Source organism: Helicoverpa zea, chromosome 31 (genome assembly GCF_022581195.2).
Source record: "Helicoverpa zea isolate HzStark_Cry1AcR chromosome 31, ilHelZeax1.1, whole genome shotgun sequence".
In the NCBI taxonomy this organism is placed as follows: domain Eukaryota; kingdom Metazoa; phylum Arthropoda; class Insecta; order Lepidoptera; family Noctuidae; genus Helicoverpa; species Helicoverpa zea.
Window position 1 is genome coordinate 15,041,254 of NC_061482.1, and position 22,615 is coordinate 15,063,868.

Genomic DNA, 22,615 nt, shown 5'->3' on the forward strand with positions numbered 1-22,615 from the left:
GGCTGCAGCTCAATGTTCAACGACAAAATCGATGAGCAGCAGATGTGACTGAGTGCCAACACTCTGCTGTAACTGACGCAGTTACTCCACTCACACCTCGTTCGTGACTAGACCAGTATTTTTCATATTTAATACAGGAATAATCTATACAGGAATACTTTTTAACCAGTGAGCTTTCACAACTATAGTGAAACAAGTTTCCTAATTAGTATTAGTAGTAGTATTTTCATGGTCACGATGAAGCGACCGGTCACCACGATTATGTTGTACTACGGTTGTATTCTGTATATCAGGTGTATCTTACCTAATCACATTGAATCCTATATATATATACTTTATGATATTCCATGGAGAATTGTAAAAAAAAATTACCGAATCCATTGATTCTTTGTTAAAAGTTTTTTAAACTAATTATGCAGATCTATATCCTTCTCCCGTGTCTAAGCGACCTCCCCTCTAATTTGCAGCTCAAACGGTTCTGCTATTCTTGAGTTGAAATGTGTAACTAATATGACTTTCTTCTATATCTATACATACCTACATAAAGAGGCATATCATTTCTAAAAACCAGTAGGATTTCTCGTTATAGTAACTTCATTAAGATAGTTTCGTAGCACGCACTCATTTTGTCGTAGCGATTCGTAGCACGCTCGTAGCAAGATGGCTACAACGATATTGTCTATTACGATAATAGTTTTGAAGGTAATTATGGTGATATTCAAAATATGTATTTTTTATATTATTATCCTTAATAAATTAAAATGGATGGGCAATAAAATAAAACAATAATTCAATTTTAGAAAGTTTACTGCAGGTCGAAAAGGCATTGGGGGAACATTAAAGCAACCATACATCGAACCTGCGGCCTTACGGCGGCCGCGTATTTACTATTAACATCTTACTTACACTCCATACCGTATGCAATGTTGAGTGGGTCACACACCTTCACACTGGAAGTACCACAAAGTTGAACTCAAAGGGAATTTCAATAATTTTGAATACAGGGATCGATCTCAGATCGTGCCTTTGTTGCATGATATATGTTGCATAGTTATAGACTGCCTCGCCCCCCGATACACGATGAAACTTTACTCGACTTACAAACCAGTTCAAATACCACACCTCTCGGGTTTTACATCGCACCCAGCGGGCAAACAGTCGAACCCATTAAAATGTTAAACAAAAAACGCACAGTTTTGTGCCAAACAATTTTAAGTTTCCAAGCAAACTTATATCAAATTAAAAGTCTAATTTTTTGTTGTAAATTTTAAAGCCCTTGATTGCTACTGTATTGCTCTAGCAAAGGCTTTCAAAGAGTTTCTAACTCTAATAATAACGTTTATAGGCAGTGTGGCGCTGGCTGCAACATGCTATATCAACAAGGCTGGTACGCAAAGCTGATCACTTTAAAAACAAAACGTGGCAAGTCATTGTGTACATAGTAAAGTTCGCCTAACTTTTGTTACAGTAATTTACGGTACTTCCAGTTTAAATACATGCCATAATGTATATACATGATACATAATATAAACGTTAACTTGGATTAGTAAAAAACGGTCAACATTTTTGAAAAAGTCCTTTCGAAAAGGTTATATAACAAGTTATTTTGATCAATGATTTGAATAATGTGCCAATAAAGTGTGATATTTTTTATAATTTTATAATATTGTGTTCAAAATTGCATACGTTATCTACCTTCAACTACAATCTCGTATAGTAATAGTTATAATAGTCTTTAAACAGTAGGTATAAATATTTGAGTACTAATTGTTTCTATTATACTATATACGTCCGATATGCTGAGATTACGCGAATTATTGCATTCACTGTAGTAGATTTATCTTTTTTAGGCCTCAAGTTTTACTTTGTTGTATATAAAACTCCATAGAGTTATTTAAAATAGCGTATGCGCAGATAGTACGATTCGATTGGTACTACTGATCTATTTTGTGCACTGCCTTCATGGTCGGGAATGCAGGGAGTGGCCCATACGATTAAATCTGTCGAGAATAATTTTGACCTTTTTTATTGACTAGATATTTGATAATTTTATATATGACATCAATTTTTGTTTCCTCCTAGAGCGTTGTAGAACGTTATATCTACATCACACTGCACTCGTCAAATCGAGACGGCTGTTCTTAGGTCTCATACCCAGTAATGACAGTAGCTATTTACGATTTTTTTATATATTTAGTTCTAATGTAGTTTTTTCATCAAAATGTATTTATTTTAATTTAGATATACGATAGGTACGGGGCCACGACCTAATTTGATAGACATAAACTTACGAAAATGAAACATATTGTAATTTGAGTAAAGTGAAATTCAGATAATCCCAGCAGACGAACGAGTTAACTATCAATTCAGTTCTCTAAAGATAAAAGCAACACTTAATATTGTATTCGATATAGTGTAGGTAGTAATTGTAGGTATCACAAACAACTATAAGTTTGTAGTAAAGTTACAGTCAACATTATTAATCTGTGCATCATTTGATACAGTGATTATATTAAATCTACACAGAGTGCTACGTACCTCTCATTTTTTTGTATTTTTCAGCATTTTTTATTTCATGAAACGTGGTTCAACCCGTAAAAACAACGTTTAGCAACGATCTGTATTCGGAAACGAACAAGTCCTCGAACTCAGGCAGAAGAGGCGCAATCCAAAATGACTGTAATGACCTTCCGTTTTTACGGGTTTACAATAGAATGTATAACTAACAATTATATAGAATCATGATATATTTATTAAAATAACACAACACATGAATCACATCGTTAAACAGCTAATAACTACATGGTTAACATTTATCTACGTACGTTGATTAATCGTTTAAATTCAATATTAAATTGTGTAACTATTGTTAACATAATTAATGTTAAACATCTACGTGGTACATTCAGATGTAATAAACGTTTATATATTTGTCATATTCACCCAAATTTCCTAGAGCCAAAAGCTTTCCCTACGGTGATCTGACGCGACCACGTCTGCGTCTATTGCTGTTTATACTTTAAACCATTTCCAATAAGTATCAACCCCTGAAAGGAACATGTAGTTGTCAAGTGGTACAAAGCTGAAATTATTTGGCTTAAGAAACATGAAATGACTGTTACTGATCACGGAGGACATTCAATCATAATGAGGATCAACACGATGAGACAATTGTTATGATAAAATATTAAAACGGTAAACAACTTGAAGACTAAGTAGACCGTTTAGGTCATTATAAAACTACTCTACATAATATAAATTAAGGTGATATTTTCTAAATTTCGACTTAATGTGAGGCCGCTTTGAATTTTGCTTTACCTATACATACTCATAAATAGCTAGAGAGTGAGCCAAAAGCGGGAGAAATGAGTGTATTGTCTCATCACGAGTGTATAAGTATGAGGATGGGTTTGTGCTTCACACCCGACCGCTGCTTGATGTGATGCAGCGGGCGACCGGTGTCGGGGTCGCAGGTGAAGTCAACGAAAGAGAAGCTAGTAACACCCTGTATCTTCCTAATCCTACCGTCCGGCGAGGAACACCGACAAGCGCCGCCGCGTCACGTGCGCTGCGCGGGTGTTCCGCGCCGGAGCTTAGTTACACCGCCACGCGCGCGCTGCACTCGCCGACGGCGCGGGCCCGCGACCTGCAGGCTGCTGACCGTCGCCCAGTGAGCACGCTGCGTCACTCTAACATACGCCTCTAACATACCCTCTATTTGCAGGTACTAGAACGTGCTCCTGTACTTATTCATTAGTAATAAGTATATTAGCTATATACAGTACAATCTACATGTCCCGACCGTTCCTCTACGCATAACGGATCACCGACAATTTTATTCGTAAATTTTTAATTCCCAAGTTCCATTATAAATTCTTATAAACAATACAAAAATTTCACATCCAGATATACTAACATCAATAAACATTGGCTATTAAAACATCTAGTACAATTGATATTTTACTAGATAAATAAACATTTAGATCTAATTTAATATTTTAATAAATTTGAATATTTGGGATAGATCGCATAGAGGTAACATTTAGCGACACCATTGAAAACGAATATAGTGTGAATACACACATAAAAACATGTTCATCGAATAATTTGTAGATAGGATAATATAATACTGCGTTAGTAGACGCTCGCCGCGCGAGGAGAAGTCTGATAGCAGAGAAACGGTCTAATGTAGACGATCGAGTCGATCGGTGGTCGGCCGGCATCGTAAAGAGGATGCGCTGGCGACGAGTTAGGCCTTAAGCGTTGGACTCCTTGAGGTCGGTGAGCCGCGCCAGCTGCGCCGGCTCCAGCTCGTCGGGGATGGAGGCGCGGCCGCCGCGCGGCGCCGCGGGCGGCGACTGCGGCGCCGTGGGCGGGCCCGACGCCACCGACGCGCCGCCCGACTCGCCCTCCGACGCCGTGGAGCTGGACTGCGGGTGCGGCGCTGAGTCGGCCGGGCCCTCGTCCGAGTCGCGCAGGCACACCGCCGTCTGCTCCGACAGCGACGACTCGTCGTCCTCGTTCTCCTCGCGCTCGGCCTCTGGCAGCGCTTCGGCGTCCGCTTCGGCTTCGGCCTCGGTCTCTGGCGGAGGGAAGGGCTGGTCGGGCTCCTCCACCATGGGCGTGGCTGCGGTGATCACGATCTGTGCCACGCCCAGGCCGCAGTCTTCTGCGGTCTGTTCAATCTGCACTGCCTGGACCGGCTCCGGAATGTCCTATGGGGCGGAAAAACAACATAAGTGTCATAACACCACAAGAATGTACTTAGCAGAAAGGGAAGTTTGAAAGTTCCGGATCGTAGAGTACTCGATTTGAGAAAAGGCATTCCGATAGTGAATTCAACTCATGCATCGAAGCGACATGCTATGATGACGTGAGCTACAGAAAGTAAGTAGTTAAACTGGACAGTTGGTAAAGTAAGTTTAAACAAGAATCCGTTTCACTTATGATTCCTGGAATAGAGAGTAGTATAAGTGAAACATAAAACAAACAATAGCCACAAGCTACGAGTGTGAGCTCCAACAAGCAACAAGTAGGACATGTACATAAGGTAGAAAGGGATAGATTTGTATGATGGGCTCAAACCTCTTCCCAGCATTCACCGACCACTTCGTCGACTGAGGCATGAAAAAGAATTCACACTCAGTTAACACTAATACATAAACACATCAATGTAACAAGTTACAATACATCTAACAATATATTTCCTATGACATCAATAGATTACACCAAAAGCTACCAATATAAACTTTATGGCGTTTCTGTAATGAGTAATTAAATGTACTTGATTATTCACACAGTTCATAATTTTATTACCCCTAAATTATACATTATTCAAATATATCACAAGTTTTCACTGTGTAAGAATCTTTTCAATATCCCTGTGAAAGTTGTTTTACTGTTTACAATTATTAGTTGATGTAGCCTCCCCATGACAATGAGTAACTTACCGACGATAGTAACGGAAGGGGCCGCGAACTGCGTGCCGTAGTGCTCTTGCTGGTTCCTACTAAGCTCAAGGTTAAAGCTGAAGTCAGGCTGGCTGTCCATGGAGTCGCCGAGGTCGGGGGGCGGCGGCGGCGGCGGCGCGTCCGGGGGCGCTCCACCTTTGGTATTGTTGTTGTCATTCGCGATCTCTACGTACGAACACATATTTCAGCAACCAAGTGCAAATTTTGACATGCATGCCACCGCAGTGACCGAACCAATTCAAAGTACAAGTTGACACCGACACCTTCAAGTTTGATTTAATTGCTCTATTACTTCGTGAAGTCTTCAACTTATTAAAACAATCAGTGCGCGACTTTCAAAGTGCAGCGATTAAACTTAGTTTATGGAAGTTGTTTCTGAACGAGTCGATGCCAAGCTGCCGCAGTGCTGTACAATATTCTGTTTACATATAAAAGCGTTATTTACATTTTGAGAGAACATATTTTTTTAGGTTTTGTTGTCAAGTAAGGGGTTCCGTTGACACTTGAATCATGGACCTCTAATTTATGCTCATTTTCTTTGGAGCTATTAAAAAAAGGAGTATGGAGTAATACTTACACACTAACTCCAACATCCATTCATAAGAGCTTTTTTTTGCCCCATAACCAAAAAGCTCATCAAAGATTTCTAAACGCTTGACATGAAGTTCCAATTATCTGATAATTTTAGGCAAAATACTTAAAGTAATATATAGTATTTTTACAAATTCATAATTATTCTGAATCTCTATGTATATACATTAGTTATTTCGTGCAAACATGCAGTATCGTGACGATGTGGTGTCTGACCTAGCGACTAGCCGTGCAACATGCCAATTGGGAACTACACTGTACATCATATATCACTATTTCAGCACCTATACCACCAATAGTTGTTACCAATGTTTGCCATTAAACTATCTACTCATATTCACCAATATTTGTAGTCAATATTGGTGCTCAATCACCAACTATAACTAACGTAGGTGCTGAAAAAGCAATGATATTTTTTAACCCAATCCGCCAAAGCTACCATGTTTTCTATGGCACGTTTTATTTTAATTCAATCGTTTGAAAGGGGACAAGTTTACGATAATGTATGATATGCAATCGACTATAGCTTCTGAATTAATTAGTTGTAAATTTCACCCGCGATTGCTAAGTGCCTGTCACCTAAACCTCAGCTCATATTATAATCTTGCTGTTAAGCCTGTAGTCTGAACTAATAAAAAATATATTTGGCCCTGAACCCCCACTTTTCGTGTTGGCGGGTATCCTAATACAACATTTTTTCCACTATTTATTTGTACACTACACTTTGTAGGCGTGATTGATATACATATTGGTACCAAATTTCAGTTCTTTGGTGCTAACCATCACGGAAATTAAGCGCTGACGAACGGACGGACGTACTACAGAACCCTAAAAAATCAAAATCGGGTTACCCCTACAATGTAAAAAAAACTCACAGTACGAAAATTATATTTCATTTATAAAATTGGTTCAGATGTTTCTTAAACATTATCATTTTATTATGCCATCACTTATTTCGCAAAACGGCAATAAAGCAAAAAAAAACTTTCTTTAAAAGAGGTATTTCCATAATAATACTGCATTGTGTAATTTCCCGTAGGTACAAAAACAGATGAAAGCATATAATTACGTATGTATTTCCAAATGGAAAATAGAATGCAACCGTCAATTTGTGCGTCACATTTTACATGTCAAAGTTGGAACCTGAATATTTTATACGTTTTTGATTTATTGGTCATTTCTTGTTAGACTGACAGTCTACTGCGACGTTTTATGAATTCATTTTCAATGTTTTCCGTGATTGTAACTTAGGAACGGGATATTTGTTCAGTATTTCTCTTGTACCTACATGATTGTTCATTATTTTACCAAATTATTGTAGATTGCAAAGCAGCTATAGACTCTCTCAGATCTCAAGATCAAAATTTAAAAGTCTTCTATACAAGAAACCACGAACACTTGAAATAAGTGCTAAGAAATGTTCCTCCTTCATCCACTAACTCACATCTCGTAGTACCTGAATATCCACATTGACTTCCCACGCGGACCACTAGCTGCTTAACGCTAGAAACTTCAAGCTTAAGTCTTGGCCCTAGATTTAGGTCGTAGGCCCTACCACGGCCAAAGCCTATTGATTTATTTTATTTATGAGACGTAGCTTCACAGCTAAAGTACATTACATGAAATCATCATACCAAACATTACGCCAATTATGAAGTACGCAGATGTAACAAATTATACGAATTCGTGGAAAGAGTGACGGATATCAGGTATTATGCAGTATTATTTGATCAGCTGTATAAAGTTGTCCCCATTCACGTGGCTACAGTGTACACATGCTAGCGTGTGCTTACGGTCCTCTGCAGCCGCGGCCTCGGGCGGCGTGTGCGGCGGCGACGCGAACACGGGCGGGGCCGCAGTCAGCGGCGGCCATTCTTCGGCCCCGCTCAGAGGCTCGCCATTCTAGTTACGCGAATTTGTAGTTAACAACGGTTTTGTTGTGTATAAGGTTAAGGAATATATGACAATTTATTTATCCTCCAAACTGCTTATAAGGTAGGTGTCATTAAATGGCCCATTTAGAAGGCAATTAAAGAACACTGGGGTTTCCATTCTATTGAAAATCTCTTCGGGAGGTATGAAAAATAAACCAGTATCAGATCATGCAATAATGACTCTTAATACAGAGCCCAATAAACAAGGTAAGAACGATACAAAATAAAAAAAACTCAACAAGTACTTAAATAAAATTTATATTCTCCTACGACGAAAATATATTACATACTTACATAAAATTAAGAATAAAGAGAATAGGCTCGGAAAAAAATAAGGAGAACATAAAACGAAATGATAAAAATAAGGGTGTATTTGATTGTATATCAGCTGTTAGGACGGCCCACCTCATCGCACTCCTCGACAATGAGCGAGGGGAAGTTGCCCACCACGCCGTTGGCTTCTCCGCGCCACCAGCCGTCGTCCACGGCGTGAGCCTCGCGCGACAGGATGCGGATAATCTACGCATAGTTACAAACATTAATATTGTAGAAACGAGAGACCTGAAACACAAGTACGCGCATGTATGATTTGAATAGGTTGTTCGATGGCAAGAGTCAGTTTTATTATTTTAAAGACGGCTTTATAGTTATTGAATCTGCGTTGTTTGGATAAAATTTCGGTAAAATATTGACATCTCCTTCACGCTTACCTCATTATCTTAAGCATAACCTTCATTAAATTGTCTCACCTGTCCTTCCTCAAGATTCAACTCATCTGGGCATTCAGCATCATAATCATAAAGAGCGAAGCAATAGCCAAGTGTTGGCTGATCAGTTTTCGGCGTCACCACTTTCGAAGTCTCGGCAGTCGGCCATTCGGCGACGAAGCTTTCGGCCTGGGGCTGTTCTTCGGCCTTCGGTTCTTCGGTCTTAGCTACTGGGGCCGAGATCACAGAAATCTGGTCGGGAGACTGGACAACGTCAGCATCTTCTCCCTCCACGGTGTAATCAACCGATGAGAATGAAATCTGGGACACCAGGCCCGGAGCGCCTGAACTGGAGCATGGCTGGTTGTAGAAACAAATGGTACTTTTACTTTCAATTCCAAATTTAAAAAAAGAACTGACCAATTAGCCTTCATTCATTTAAAAATACCAGGTCAGTTTAAAAGAAATTATTCCTATAGTATAAGTAAGTATTGCTCTAGTAAATTCTAAACTTTAAATTAATTACATGTCCGTCAGTTAAAACGAAAAGAAAAACCCCAAAGCCTTGGAACACGGAATAGGGTTGATTGCATTTCATCGATTTTTATCGATATATGGTTAAGTAGCCTTCCATTGGGAATCCTAGCATTCGTTTAGGACAAGCTAGCTGTCACATGATTGTACCAGCACTCATATTATTATGACAGCAAAAATTGTGGGTAATTTTTTCTTCGTGTTACAAGTCATTTGCCATTCTCTTTAATGTCGCTGTGAAATGACCAGTTTACTTTGAGGCAAGACTAATATTGTTGTGACTAAGATGCAATTTATGGACAACTGACGAATGTAAAATACATACTTCAAATAATTTATTGCTTGATTAGAACTTAAACAACTCATTAAAAGACTTTGAAATAATCTACAACATTCTGAAGGCCGAAAAATATTTTCGTCACATCACTAATCTTGACCGTTTCATTATTTATCTATTACATAAAACCACGTCTTGCTTTTAGTAGTAAGTTTAATCCCTGTTCTATAATCTTGTAAATACGTCTATGTACTTTTAGTTATAATATTTTTTTTTCTTTTACTGTCATTGTCGAAGCATTAGAAATTATTCAGAATTCGATGACGTCATATTATTACCTGCTCACGGTCCACATCGAGATAGTTATGAGGTACGTATCCCTCTTCTCCACGGTAGTTCCTGGCCCGAAGCCAGCCGTCTCCGTCACCTTCGCCGACCACCTCCAGCTGCTCGCTCTCAATGATCGACAGTTCATCAGGGTTTTGGGCCTGATGTCAGAATAGTGTGTTCGAGTATTTGAAGTTTTATGAGGATAGTTAGCGATAGTAATGTGGTAAGTTCTCGTGACCTATTAATGTATTTTAAAGGCATTTTTATAAATTTATCGTGGTCGATTTTATTAAGAAAATAGAGTCAAAGCTATTAGCCCTGGTGATAACTAAGTATGTTTCGCGAATTTCATAAGTAGTTATTTTCTAAGACTTCCAAAGGTACAAGAGGTCGAGATTTGATAATATACCTACAGTATTTATCCTTTGAAAATATTGAAGAAACTGTAACTCAGAATAAAGCGAAGGAAAATACCAAGTTAATATCCCACAGTATAGCGAGGATAGTTCAAGCTATTCCCTGAAATAGCTTGCGTGATCGCGTTGTTTAAATTCAGAATTTTTTAAACGGAGTTAAAATTAGGTTCAGTAATCACGACGGCCGATCGGTTCCTGTTCCAGACTAAAATAGCGTGGTTATCTATCAGGCTTTTGTTCTAGCGCTGCCGGTGTAGCGACCCTCGCATACAAGGATAGGATCAGCATTTCCTCATTAACTAAACCGGTGAACCCTTTATGTATGAAACAATTGACGCCGTCTGTATAATAAGCTTATAGGAAATCGACCTCTTTGTTGACGAAATAAGGTCCTATTTTGTTTAAATACTTACGTTTATAACAATGATATCGTCGAAAATAACGAATACTAACACCGCCTACTTAGATTGGAATTTTGAGTATTAAAATAACTATCGTTGGAACCGATGAAGCTAAAAAACGTTTACAAACACATAAAGGAAAATAAACACGAGTTCTCTAACATTCTTTATTCAAAAAATATTCTGAGAATAAAATAGTGGAGCTCTACTTTTCGAAAAACCTTTTTAAAATATTGTTTTATTCATTATCATGATTTGTGACAAAGATAATGAAGTGTACAGTCTCGCCGGTGACCGGCATACGTACCGTGTATGAGTACAGAGCCGTGCATTTGTAGAGGGGAGCCGCCGGGGGCTCAACGGCCGACGCTTCGCCCCCAGTCTCCGGCTCGTCCCAGTTCACTTGAGTCGGATCATCCCAACCCACAGTCAGCTGCTCAATGCGCATGCGATCTTCTTCCAGCATTGCTAAGAAAATATTACATGTATGGTGGTGAAAATATTTAATGTTCTAAAATCGGATAAGCATGGTCGTCTTTTTACTCCTAGTTGCTATAACTTTATACAACAGTGAAATTGGGAAGTTGTCATTTCACCCTCTCGTTTAGTTTTCCAGTACCTCATACCATTGTGAGGCTAATGTCAAAATTCTATCTTCAGTAGACATATCAATAGATAGATCGGTTATTGAAGTGTTTAGTCTATACGACTTACCATCAACATCTTCATCATGTTCATCCTCGTTCTGGGAGCCCGAGGTTGTGCGCTGGTGGCTGCTGGAGGCCACGGCGGCTGATGCTGAAGTTCCCTCACCCTCGGTGTTGTCGCTGTCGTAGAACGAGTCAGAACTCGGCTGGTCCTGGGTTTAGCGTATCACGAATATTAGCTTTCAAATTCGTTCCAAGTTTAAATTGTTTTTTAAGGAATGCGACTGTCTTTTGTTTGTTTTAGAAAAAGTCAATACGTAGTCATTGAGTCACTGGCCACTTTAAAAAAGTTATGTAATTTTTGTGGTTAAGTTTCGAACCTCTGAAGTGGTAGGATAGAATTAAGTTGAATTATGTACCTTAGATTAAAAGGTAATGATAGCATTCTACGGAGATGCAGCTAAAACAAATAAAACTTAACGAAATTAAAATAAATTCTATATTAACGTTGATTAATGCAGTATGATGCCAAAATGCTATAGAAGCCATTGACTTTACAGGTAACTCGCCGAGCGGACTGATAAAGTAATTTCTGAAGAATAAAAAATAAAATAATATATGATTAAACTTATCGAAATAAAGAAATGAAAATTCGCCATGGATATAACCGCTTAGCATTTAAAATAAGCATTAGCTCAGACGATGAATAGCTACCTAACTTTTGAAGCTAAAAACCTAAAAGCTAAAACTTGTAGCACAGCCTATAATAATACTTTCCGGAAAGTAGCCCAGCAGCTGATAAATTATTTTAACTGTAAACGACAACTAAAACTTGGGCCTAAATGATAGATATGCAATATCAATTCATAAATATTAGGTTGCATTATGATAGAAGCGCGCGACCGACGCCGACGGATAACGCATCGGACAAATGCGTCAAGTCAAAGGTTCCAATCTAATAGATGATGATCAGACGAACAGTTGTTCTACAACCAAACTCAAAGTCATAATAAGATAAAACAAAAGAAACAGATTCGTCAATCTTCGGTAATACTCACGGCTGCGCCCGAAGCGTCGGTGCGAACGCTGAGCAAGCTGCTGCTTCTCGGCAAGGGTTCCTGGACAGCCAGCATGTCGACCTCCTTCAGCCACTCGTCCACAGGAGCCCCGCTCACGCGCAGACATTCGAGGCGCGACTCGTACTTGGCTTTCGAAATCTCCGACCGACGGATAGTAGCCCGCAACTCGTCCAAACGAACATCCAATTCGGGACCATTCGGATCATTCGGGTCCACCTTGTCCCAGAAAAGAGGCACAATATTAAATTTGGATACTATATACACTTTTTAAGACTCATGTTTCAATTTAAATTATTTAAAGACTTACGTTTTAATTAAAATGCATAAAATTAAATTGCATCCGAGTCGAAATGTTGAGCGAAAACGTAGTTAGCAAAAACTTAAATTGAAGCGGTAATTTTGGAGTTACTTTTAGAAGGCGAAAAATAAAAATAATATATTTTAATTTTAATTAAGATGTTATTCTAAATCGGGATTAAAAATATGCCATGAGCGGATTCTCAATCCGAAGAAGTATAGCCTGATAACCGCGCAGTAGGCGTGTGGGCCAAATTTGACGTACAGGACGAAAATCAGGCAATTATTCCGAGCAAAGTATGAATATCTCACCCGAAGCTTGGCCTTTAGCTGTTTGGCTAGAGTTAGGACTGCACCCATGGTAACACGTAATTAACGTATTTTTGAATAAATTTAGTTTAGTGGTGATGTTGTCCGCTAGAGTGACGGAGGAGATATGCACTGGGCGCTAGGGAGGGGTATCACAGGCCGCCTACTGACTACCAATGCTAAGGGTAATTGGACTGCATTAACTATTCATTATGCTTTACAGCGGCTCTGTATTGACTGTTTAACACACGATACTATTTGTTTCCTTCGTCTTTATCTTTTTAATTCTTTTTTCTTATAATTACTGTTGAAGATTATAATCAAGGTAGATTTTTTGTGCAATAATTCAAAATTTACTGTGCAACTTCGAGTTTTCCAGATTTCGGGAATCTTATCAAAATATTTTTTCAAGTGTAAATAAGTGTCAACAAATGAGATTTCCTTATTGAAAGGAAAACAAAAATTAGAGCCAACAGCACAATGTAATCTACCTAACACCTAAACAGAGCTGAGGTTGATTTAGCAAAAAAAAAAAATATTTTTCGAATTTTTAAATACTCATTTAAGGAGACAAAAATTTACAAAGGCAATTTACAAATAAAACACCCTAAATCAAATATCACCATATCATATAATATATCTATTCCTTATTCCTAATAACAGTTGCATTATTGATTAAAGACGTCTATCGACAAGGTTTCGATAAAATAAATTCATTCTCTAGTTTTACTATGTTCAATCAATGCTAGCATCGTCATCGTGGTCTGAGTAAGAACAGGTGATGTAACTAACCTTATTATTACTCTGTTATTTGCCGATTAATTTTGCAGAATATAATAACAGGGTGCCGGTCCGTTCATGCATTTGATTTAATATTATATTCATTTAACGTTGTATGTCCGGTTGCTTAAAGTCTAAGGGTGCGTTTAAACTACGTACTCTTTCTTTCCCCATTTATTGAAAAACCAAGAGAGAACAACGAAAGAGATCTGCGCCTGTTTGCAAACTGTATAGCCGTATGCAAATGTTACTCTCGCACTAGCTCTAGTTCAAATGCACCTTAATCAACTTTAGGCCAGCAATACACGTACCGCTTGAAGCAGTCAGAAGCGACAGCTTCAAGCTGTGGACTGCACAGTGAACTGCAGAGTTCTATTGACGCACATACACGAATCGCTCGAGCAATTGCAACTGATTAGGGCGGTTGACAGCTTGAAGCCGTCGCCCCTCACTGCTTCGAGCGGATTGTGTATTGCCGGCTTTAGACCTCAAAATGTGTGTGTTCTCACTTCCCACAACTCACCTTTTGTCCAGCATCACGCATAGCTTGGTAGACGTTCATCTTGCGAGTAGCGTCGCGCACTAGCGAGGTCACGCGCAAGACGCGCGTGGCCCAGCGCCGAGCCTCCTGGCCCAGAGTCTGCGCAACCGACTCGTGCTCGATCGTCACCGTGTCGATCGGATCGTTGTCACACGGCTCGAACTCGTACTGGGAACAAATGGTGGGGATTATCTTGTTGGCAGGAGCAAGATGTGGTTAAAATGTGTAGTTTTGATTTTGATCCCCATCGAAAATATCTACCACTTTCTGTCCAAATGCCGTTAAGCTGGCCAGTGCCTCTGTGAGTGTTTCTAAGACCATATCTGGCAAACTTACAGAATCAAATCCTAAAAGTTTGAACTTTCTCTAAAATAGGTAATGTACAGTAGTCTATTTGTCATAGAGTTTTTTTTCACAACCGATATTGACTCTGTAATTTTTTAGTTAAATGTCCTTTGCGATAATTTCAAAGCGCTTGCATTTATCGACAAAAGAGCAATTCAAAGGGAATCGTTAAATACTAAGGCAATTATTTTCAAAGTAACTACAGCCCGCGTCGGCGCTCGCGAAGGCGATATGATGGCAAAATTGCTAAACTTGCAATACCGTTCATGTATTCATAGTAAGGAAGAAACTTCTAATTGTGTTTGGATAGCCCCAGGATATGTGAGTGCCTTATTTTTCATGTATTCAGAATACAGAAGTACAAGTGTTATGTTTCTATTTATGTTTCTTTAAAATGTGTGTTATGTATGTAACGCTTAACATAAAGATAACTCTGTTGCTTGATCGCTGGGTGACCACTTGATAATTTGGAGTCTATCTATTGGCCCGACATCTTGGCTAAACATTACTGAATTCAAATATTCAATTCCATCGTCCAAAACGTCATTAAAATTAGGTAAGCCATCTCTAAGATTTTTAGCACAAAATCGTAAACACTTATGAATTCTGTAATCTGAGTAGTTATCCCACTTGATAAGTTTTTTTAACATCATCAATTTTCAATAAAAACAGACACGGACTTGTTACTTCATTGTATGTGTAGATAGTACTGTGGGAAAAGGTTACGAGCTTTTATATTATTGCGTTTTTTATTGATTTTAGCAATAAAGTGTCGTAACAGGTAATTTCATTTGTACTATCCTCGTCCTATTTAATATAACAATGTACAGGGCACAGTATAAGCCACTTTTGTCGTAAAAAGGCTATATTATTGGAAGCCACTCATAGTGGTTAAATGTTTGATTTAATTATGAGTCAATGGCTTGCGATATAAACAGGAAATATTCGAATAAGTTCCTCTTTAATCTACGTTTAAAAACGATGTTTATTTTTGAGCAGCGACCATCCAAAAACGTCACGAACCAACTAAGTGTTGCTGAAACTTCTCCAAGTACCAAAACTGTTCAAAAACCTCTGGAAAAGATTTGATAAATGTTACTTATTACCTGGATATGTTGCTTAAGCACTGGGTAGTACAAATACAGGCATTGTAGATTGTACTCCCTTGTCAATTGTTGTGCCTGATCCCTAATCTTTCCGAACGAGTGCTGAGTGGCCGAGCACGTCAGGAGTTCAGTGCGACCCATGAAGGTGAGGAACTCCGACACCTTCTCGTAGACTGCAGCCTCCATGCTCAGCATACAGTTCTGAAGCTCCACCAGGAAGTAGCGGTTCTGGGGAAGAACTTGTAATTTGGATCGGATGTGATGGTTCAAATACACAGTTACAGTTGCAGCCTTTTTATCGTCCCACTGCTGGGCACAGGCCTCCTCTCACACGGAGAAGGATTGAGCTACGCTTACTTGTAATTTAGATCGGATGTGATGGTTCAAATAATGATGTTAAATTAAGTCTTCAGTAAACCTCAGTAATCGGACTAGATCTTATCAAAAGAACATTTCTAATTAAATGTCAAGATTTAAGTCACTTGACTCCTGCGCAGACTCGAGATTATCGGAAACTATTTCTTTGAGAATAGATTAATTACCGACTTCTCGGAAGTCTTGGATAACCAATGCGAAAATCCAAGTAGCTTAGTGGTCCACATTATTTGAAAATCCATAAGAGTCCCTTCACTAACCTGATGTGCATTAGCAGCTGCGATGCTCAGAAGATAATCATTCCTTGCCCCGGTGGACTTCTCCTCAAGCTGATCACGACGTGAAGACACCTTCGCACTGTTCTTCTGCAGCGAAGTGATGGACTGGAAGAAGGAGCCTTTCTTCTTCTTCAATCTGCAAGAAAGTCAAGTTTAAGACAACTGTTTAAAGTTCAATAAAATACATTTGATAAAGTAGATCCTCGATTACTTATGGCGGTAGATACGAACGGTAGAATCCTGTCAAATACTCAATTGATCGGAATGAAAACAGTTAATCTCTTGCTTTTTTACTCTGAAAACAAGACAAATGCCTCTTTCAATTTATGAGATCCTGGAAGCAATCTGTGTTGTGGTACCATGACTATGAATACGAGTCCTGTACTGAATGAAGTGGGTACAAACCACGGGGAAGGAAAGATGAGCGGAGATGCCATAAGACAGGTAGGTCAGGCGCCTTCTTGTAGGATGGTAGGCGTGATTAATTACAAACGTTAGCATTCGCGTTGCTTATCAAATCAAGACGAATCTCTCACAGATTAGTAATGATGCATTGGTGATTTCATTTTTTTTTTAAATGAGCGGGTTTTGAAAAAGCGTTTGAGGACGGAGCAAAATAGGCGGACGGAGCAACATTTTGGCGCGCTACGTTCTTAGGAGATTGTGCGTTATGACATCTCCGCTAGTGGCTTTGTTCTCCATGGTACGGACAAACACATCGTTCCCGATGGAACAAGGACAGCTGTGTGCGTTTGGCTGGACTCCAAGTGCACTGCCGCAACAGGAAGGTCACTCATAGGAATCAATAGAACTTCCAACCTACATTCCTAGATTGGAGTCACGGGACAGTTTTTAACCTTTTTGTTTGGTCAAAACGGGAAAACCATCGGTAGGGTGTTGAAAAGCTATTGTTGGATAAAAAAACGTATTTAATCTGATGCCGAAAATGGTTTGAGCATTTGTCGAAAAGTATTTTTGTTTCAAAGAGTACGTTAACCGAATATTTTGTTAGTATCTTTCGTGTGACTGTGAAGTGGTCATCTGTGGTTATCTGTCAGACCATTTCATGAAGACCTAATAGAGACCTAATAAAGTTACAAAACTGCGCTGTCCCCAAATAAAATTGGGATAAGGGATGGGAGATGATGATGACGATCAAGTTACAAAACTCTGCGCTTGAGATTCCACCAGTCACAACAATTCAAAGTTAAAAAAACCCCGTTTTGTCATTAATGAGGCCAACCGTTTACAAGTTGGATACAACAGTGTTCAATGAAGCCTGATTGTTCAAACAGGAAGCTGCAGTTTAATAAAATATACGCAACATTTCCATCGGACACAATACGAAAACAATAAACAAATATAAAATCCCGTTATGTCCGCACAATGAACAAAACTTGTTTAAAGTTTATTACAAGCGCTTGTTCCACAAACAAGTTGACATCTACCTATTGTTATTTTACTTTTCAATTTTAAACATGTGTTTACTTGTATATTTAATTCTTTGATTACATTAAACATTAATATTTACTACTTGCAACCGAAAGGTGTCAACAAATTCCTCCCCTTAGCTATCAACCGGGACCCCAAAAGGCTGGCAGAATTTGTATTTAGGTCTTAACTTTTTAATATACGCTATAACCTAATTGTTAAAACTACTCGAAAGGAGTAAAAAGGGGATAGAAAACAGCGTTTTAAATAAAGTAAGAGTATTTCTCCTCCAAAAGGATATATTAGATTTTCCTAAAAATACTTTTTTAAACTACACATTACACAGATACATTAACATTGAATCCGAGTTTACAAACTGTTCATAGTTTGCGCAATGGGAGTCGACGTTGGGCTATAAATCGAGTGTTTAGTTGCGTTTTCATGGGCAGCCGCGGCTGAATAATGCGTGTAAATACAGGATAGTGCTTGTAAATGGACGGATAGTGACGGCCGATTTGGCTGAAATATCCATCTGCCCTATAGATTGAAACAGGTGCTCAATCTAACGTGCAAAGCTGAAGGATTATAGTTTTTTTTAATCCGCAAAATTGAGGTAGTTGGGAATGTAAAATGTTTGCGAGTTTAGTATTTTCAGAACTAAGAAGCTGGGAAAAAATACGTCAACTAGATGTTTTATAGGAGTAATTATTCACTTACTTTTCCTCGATATCCTTGGCTTTGTCGCGGACATCATGAGCGGTGTGCTCTTCATCAAAATACAGTTTCTTCGTTTTGTCAACATCCAGGACCGTATTTTGGAGCTCCTTGTGTGCTTGCGCCAGGGTATCAGTGCACTGAAACAAATAACAAAATGTTTATAAGTGTATATGGCCTTTGAGACACCACTTTATTTCGAACGTCCCTCAAGAAAACGGTGTCTTAAAGTTATTGGAGATTCTTCTCAAAAATGTATTCTTCTCCCACAGCCGTCTTGACTCTGCTCTTCTGTTGGCCGTAGAACTGGTTCCAAACACGTCGAGAAAGAAAAGAGCTTAAAGGTATAAGGCACTTTAAGGCTCAATTCCTTGGCGGCGCGTTCAGAACCAACCAGCACTGGGTCGGTCTTGAGTGTGGAGTAAAGGTTTCCAAACTTGATTTTTTCTTCAGCATCACTCTAGGTACGTAGAATGCGGTAACAGAGATAAACTGGCTTTCATGGTACACCAATTTTCATCACAATTAATATAATTTAAAATCTTAAAAAAAAAAATAGTTTTGGTATGGGCGTCATAACAGAAACGCTAAATTACAGTCACGAAAAAGTACAGACTAAACAGTCGGCCAACAGTTGACCCTGTGGGTGAAAAAAAATCTTTAAAATAAAATCGTGAATTTTTAATCATGGTCGTTGTTATGCGCCTCACCAATATATTTCCGTAATTTCAAGCGCCCGATCCAACTGTCGGTTCATTTTATCGTGGAATTGTATATTTATTATGTACATTTTTAAATTGGAGTAATCTTAGCAAAAAGGGCTTGCGTAAGGAAATGAAAAAACAAAGGAATCAATATTTTAAGAGCTTTCGAGACGTGAAGTATTGATTTTGATAACATTGTGTTTTTTTTTTCAGTTTTGGATGATTGAATTTCCCAGATCCTGGTAACACATTCGGTTGATTCGCAGTGATAAGAAAATTGAAGATATCCTAATTTTAATACCTGTGATTTTTAAGGAACATCAAAACGACATCGTGTAAAATGGAAAACATATTTTGAATAGAAAATGCATAGGTTGTATTAAACTACCAAAGCCATGTGAACACGTCATGTGTCAAGTTGTATTTTAAGGGCGTAATTACACACTTCGATAAACGGACGTATTAATCTACTAGTCAGGTCTTCGTTTAACTTCGAGACAGACGTACTAAAATCGCGCAAAAATGAGAAACCAAATTGCGTATCAAATTATCCAAAATTATAAAATGGCTCTTCAGAATGGTTTTCAGGCCTTGGGTCAGTTTTTCAACAACTCAGTTGTAAAATTGACACGCTATTGGAGAGGCGACAAATATTATCCAGAGGTTTTCGTTTAGACGAAAACATGTAGCGGGGTGAATAACCCTTGCATCAAGCACCGTAGATGTCATGAAGCAACTTCGACATCATGCCGTCGGAAGCGTTCCTGACCAAAACGTGTGGGAATTATAATTGCGAAAAATTATCGCTTTGGCAAGTGAAGTTCAAAATCATGTGTGCAAGTTTGGCGAGATACCAGGACATCAGGATACGACGAAAGGTCATACAAACACGATTCATGTTCTGCACAATATAATGAGAATTAGACTCATATAGAACAAAAACGTATGTATTTTATTTTGTAATCCTTTTGAACAAAAACTAGTGATCTATTACTAAAATCTGCTGATTGTTTTTGGTGAGCTACGCTGAAGCACAAATGCGTAGCAATTGCTACGAATGTGTAGTCTGTCAAGTGATGATGTTTTATTAGAATTCCTGTCAATATAAGTTTAGTTACAAATATCTTTTTATCAAGTATAGGTACAGACACATTATATTGAATGCAACACATGTTCCATTTATTCGCTGAGACATTTGAAAGAGACTGCAAGAATTCTTTGACAGTGTTTACGATAAAATATTTATTTCAAATGTGACTTTCTTGTAAAATAGTACTTTATTGTCACTTTCTATAAAGTGCATGGAAAACTTTTGTAAGAGTAATATTATATAAAGTGAGGTCTTATTTTCTGTGTGTTCTAAGATATTAAGTATCAAGTGTAACCTCAAGTGATAACGTACACCAAATTACGAAATAAAAAGTGGTGAGTAAAATGTACAAGCATATTTTAAAAGAGAATTTAGTTGAAGATTATCTATATTAAAATGACGGCAAAAGTGTATATGTCGCAGGGAAATTGGTTCAGTGAAGTGACAAAAAACATGTCAGTTCTTGTCTTGTGCCTGTAAGAAATTCCTTAATGTAATTCACGATGCCACAAATCAGCTACATGTTTTAATAAGTGATAATTACAAATAGGCATATCATCATCATCATCATCATCATGACAAATAGGCATATCATACGCAACTAAAATATTTTTTATTTTTAAAATAAATTTTTGGTCATTCTTTCAAAAAAAAAAAAAATTGTTCTGAGTAATGGTGATTTTTTATATCAATATTTCCTTGTATTACACACACCTGATTATCATTATTAGGCTGCGGGTTGTTCGAAAGAGTTACCGCGGCCTTGGTACATGAAAGGCCTATGACGGAACACGACGGTTTTTAGTCAGTAAGAGTCTGACACTCCCTCGCCGCTGCTAACCCACAGCGGGAGGGGTCATTTGATGATTTTTGAGGTCGTTAAAAAAAATATCATAATTATGTAGGTATATCTTACCAAATAAACCTTTAAAATATCAAAGCAAAATTATTTTTGTCATTTCACTGAACCAATTTAGGGATTTGTTCAATTCACTAGGTTTGTTTAGGGAAAAGATAAAATCGTGTTGTTATTTTAACATCCTCCGTGATTTGATGAAATCCCTTAGGGAATTGATCAAATCCCCGTTTTTATCATATCCCTGCGACATATACACCTGAGATTGATACCACCCTTTTACTATGTGCCATAATTTAGGGGGCTGAAAATATTCTTATACATAGGCAAGTCTTACAAAATGACAAATCTTACGAGCGTCGGCGGCATTCTTGGTAATTATATCTTTACGTTCTTTTTCTTTGATCTTGTGCCTGTCGACTGGTGAGGAAGGAGTGGCGCGAGCCCGTCAATGCTACCATAATGGCCTGAGCATTCTACTAGCATTGAAAAGCCCGCACGATCCTGCGCTGCAGCTGATGAATCTTCTTGATAAATGCTGATTATAGGACTCCACATTGTCACTTGGCAGTTGTTACGGGAAGCCAGAAGCCAGTAAGTCTAACACCAGTCTAACCAAGGGGTATTGGGTTGCCCAGGTAACTAGGTCAAGGAGGTCGGATAGAGCAGTCGCTCCTTGTAAAGCATTGGTACTCATCTGCATCCGGTTGGACAGGAAGACGACCCCAACATAGTTGGGAAAAGGACTCCACAACACAGTTTGTATCTTTGTACATATAACATCTTCGTTGGTTTACCATTTACTTATTTATTAACAACAACGAAAATAACATTAATGGCAATTGGATAATTAATTTCTTATATCACTAAACTAAACAGTATTATTGAAAACTTTACAAAGAGACATTATAAACCAAAACTTAAGTCAAAAAGTCCTATGATACCTGAAAGTTAGTGAGACAGCTTACATGCAACCAGAGATCCTCGAGCTGATAAACATTACACAAACACAAAAGCATCCTTGATTTTATTACATAAAAGTAAAACAAGCAGACATGAGTTTTTTTTAAAAACACTGTGTTATGTCAGACGTGTGTTTTTTTTGGAAAAATACACTTTGTTCCGTAGTCAATAGCGTACCTTTTTGGCTACATTGAGCTTATGCTGACGCAGAAACTTGGCTTCGTCGGCGATCTGCTGTTGGAACACCTCGACGGCGGCGAGGCGCGCGCGCGCAAGTTTCTCGTTCTCCTCCAGAACAGTGCGCCATACGTTCCACATATTCCTACGATAGAAACGACAGTCATTTAATCAAGATAATCACTACATTCTCTGCCCCTATATACCTATGTATGCTAGACTCTTTAAAACTACGCAACGGATTTTGATGCGGTTAAAGAGG

General features: G+C 38.4%; 1 protein-coding gene across 1 annotated transcript in view; it reads right to left on the bottom strand.

Annotated features, from left to right (window-relative positions):
* Nucleotides 1–789: 789 nt before the first annotated feature.
* Nucleotides 790–22,615, bottom strand: part of LOC124645026 (protein nervous wreck-like) — a 111,824-nt gene continuing 89,998 nt past the window's right edge. The window contains exons 4-18 of the mRNA XM_047184765.1: nucleotides 22,354–22,498; nucleotides 18,567–18,703; nucleotides 16,401–16,554; nucleotides 15,766–15,993; nucleotides 14,297–14,482; nucleotides 12,367–12,603; nucleotides 11,376–11,520; nucleotides 10,969–11,129; nucleotides 9,853–10,002; nucleotides 8,746–9,063; nucleotides 8,402–8,515; nucleotides 7,856–7,964; nucleotides 5,451–5,606; nucleotides 5,086–5,117; nucleotides 790–4,715 (exon numbers count right to left, since the gene is read on the bottom strand). Of these exons, the coding sequence (XP_047040721.1) occupies nucleotides 4,257–4,715; nucleotides 5,086–5,117; nucleotides 5,451–5,606; nucleotides 7,856–7,964; nucleotides 8,402–8,515; nucleotides 8,746–9,063; nucleotides 9,853–10,002; nucleotides 10,969–11,129; nucleotides 11,376–11,520; nucleotides 12,367–12,603; nucleotides 14,297–14,482; nucleotides 15,766–15,993; nucleotides 16,401–16,554; nucleotides 18,567–18,703; nucleotides 22,354–22,498 (2,731 nt within the window). The 3' untranslated portion in view covers nucleotides 790–4,256. The remainder of the gene's footprint in view (nucleotides 4,716–5,085; nucleotides 5,118–5,450; nucleotides 5,607–7,855; nucleotides 7,965–8,401; nucleotides 8,516–8,745; nucleotides 9,064–9,852; nucleotides 10,003–10,968; nucleotides 11,130–11,375; nucleotides 11,521–12,366; nucleotides 12,604–14,296; nucleotides 14,483–15,765; nucleotides 15,994–16,400; nucleotides 16,555–18,566; nucleotides 18,704–22,353; nucleotides 22,499–22,615) is intronic.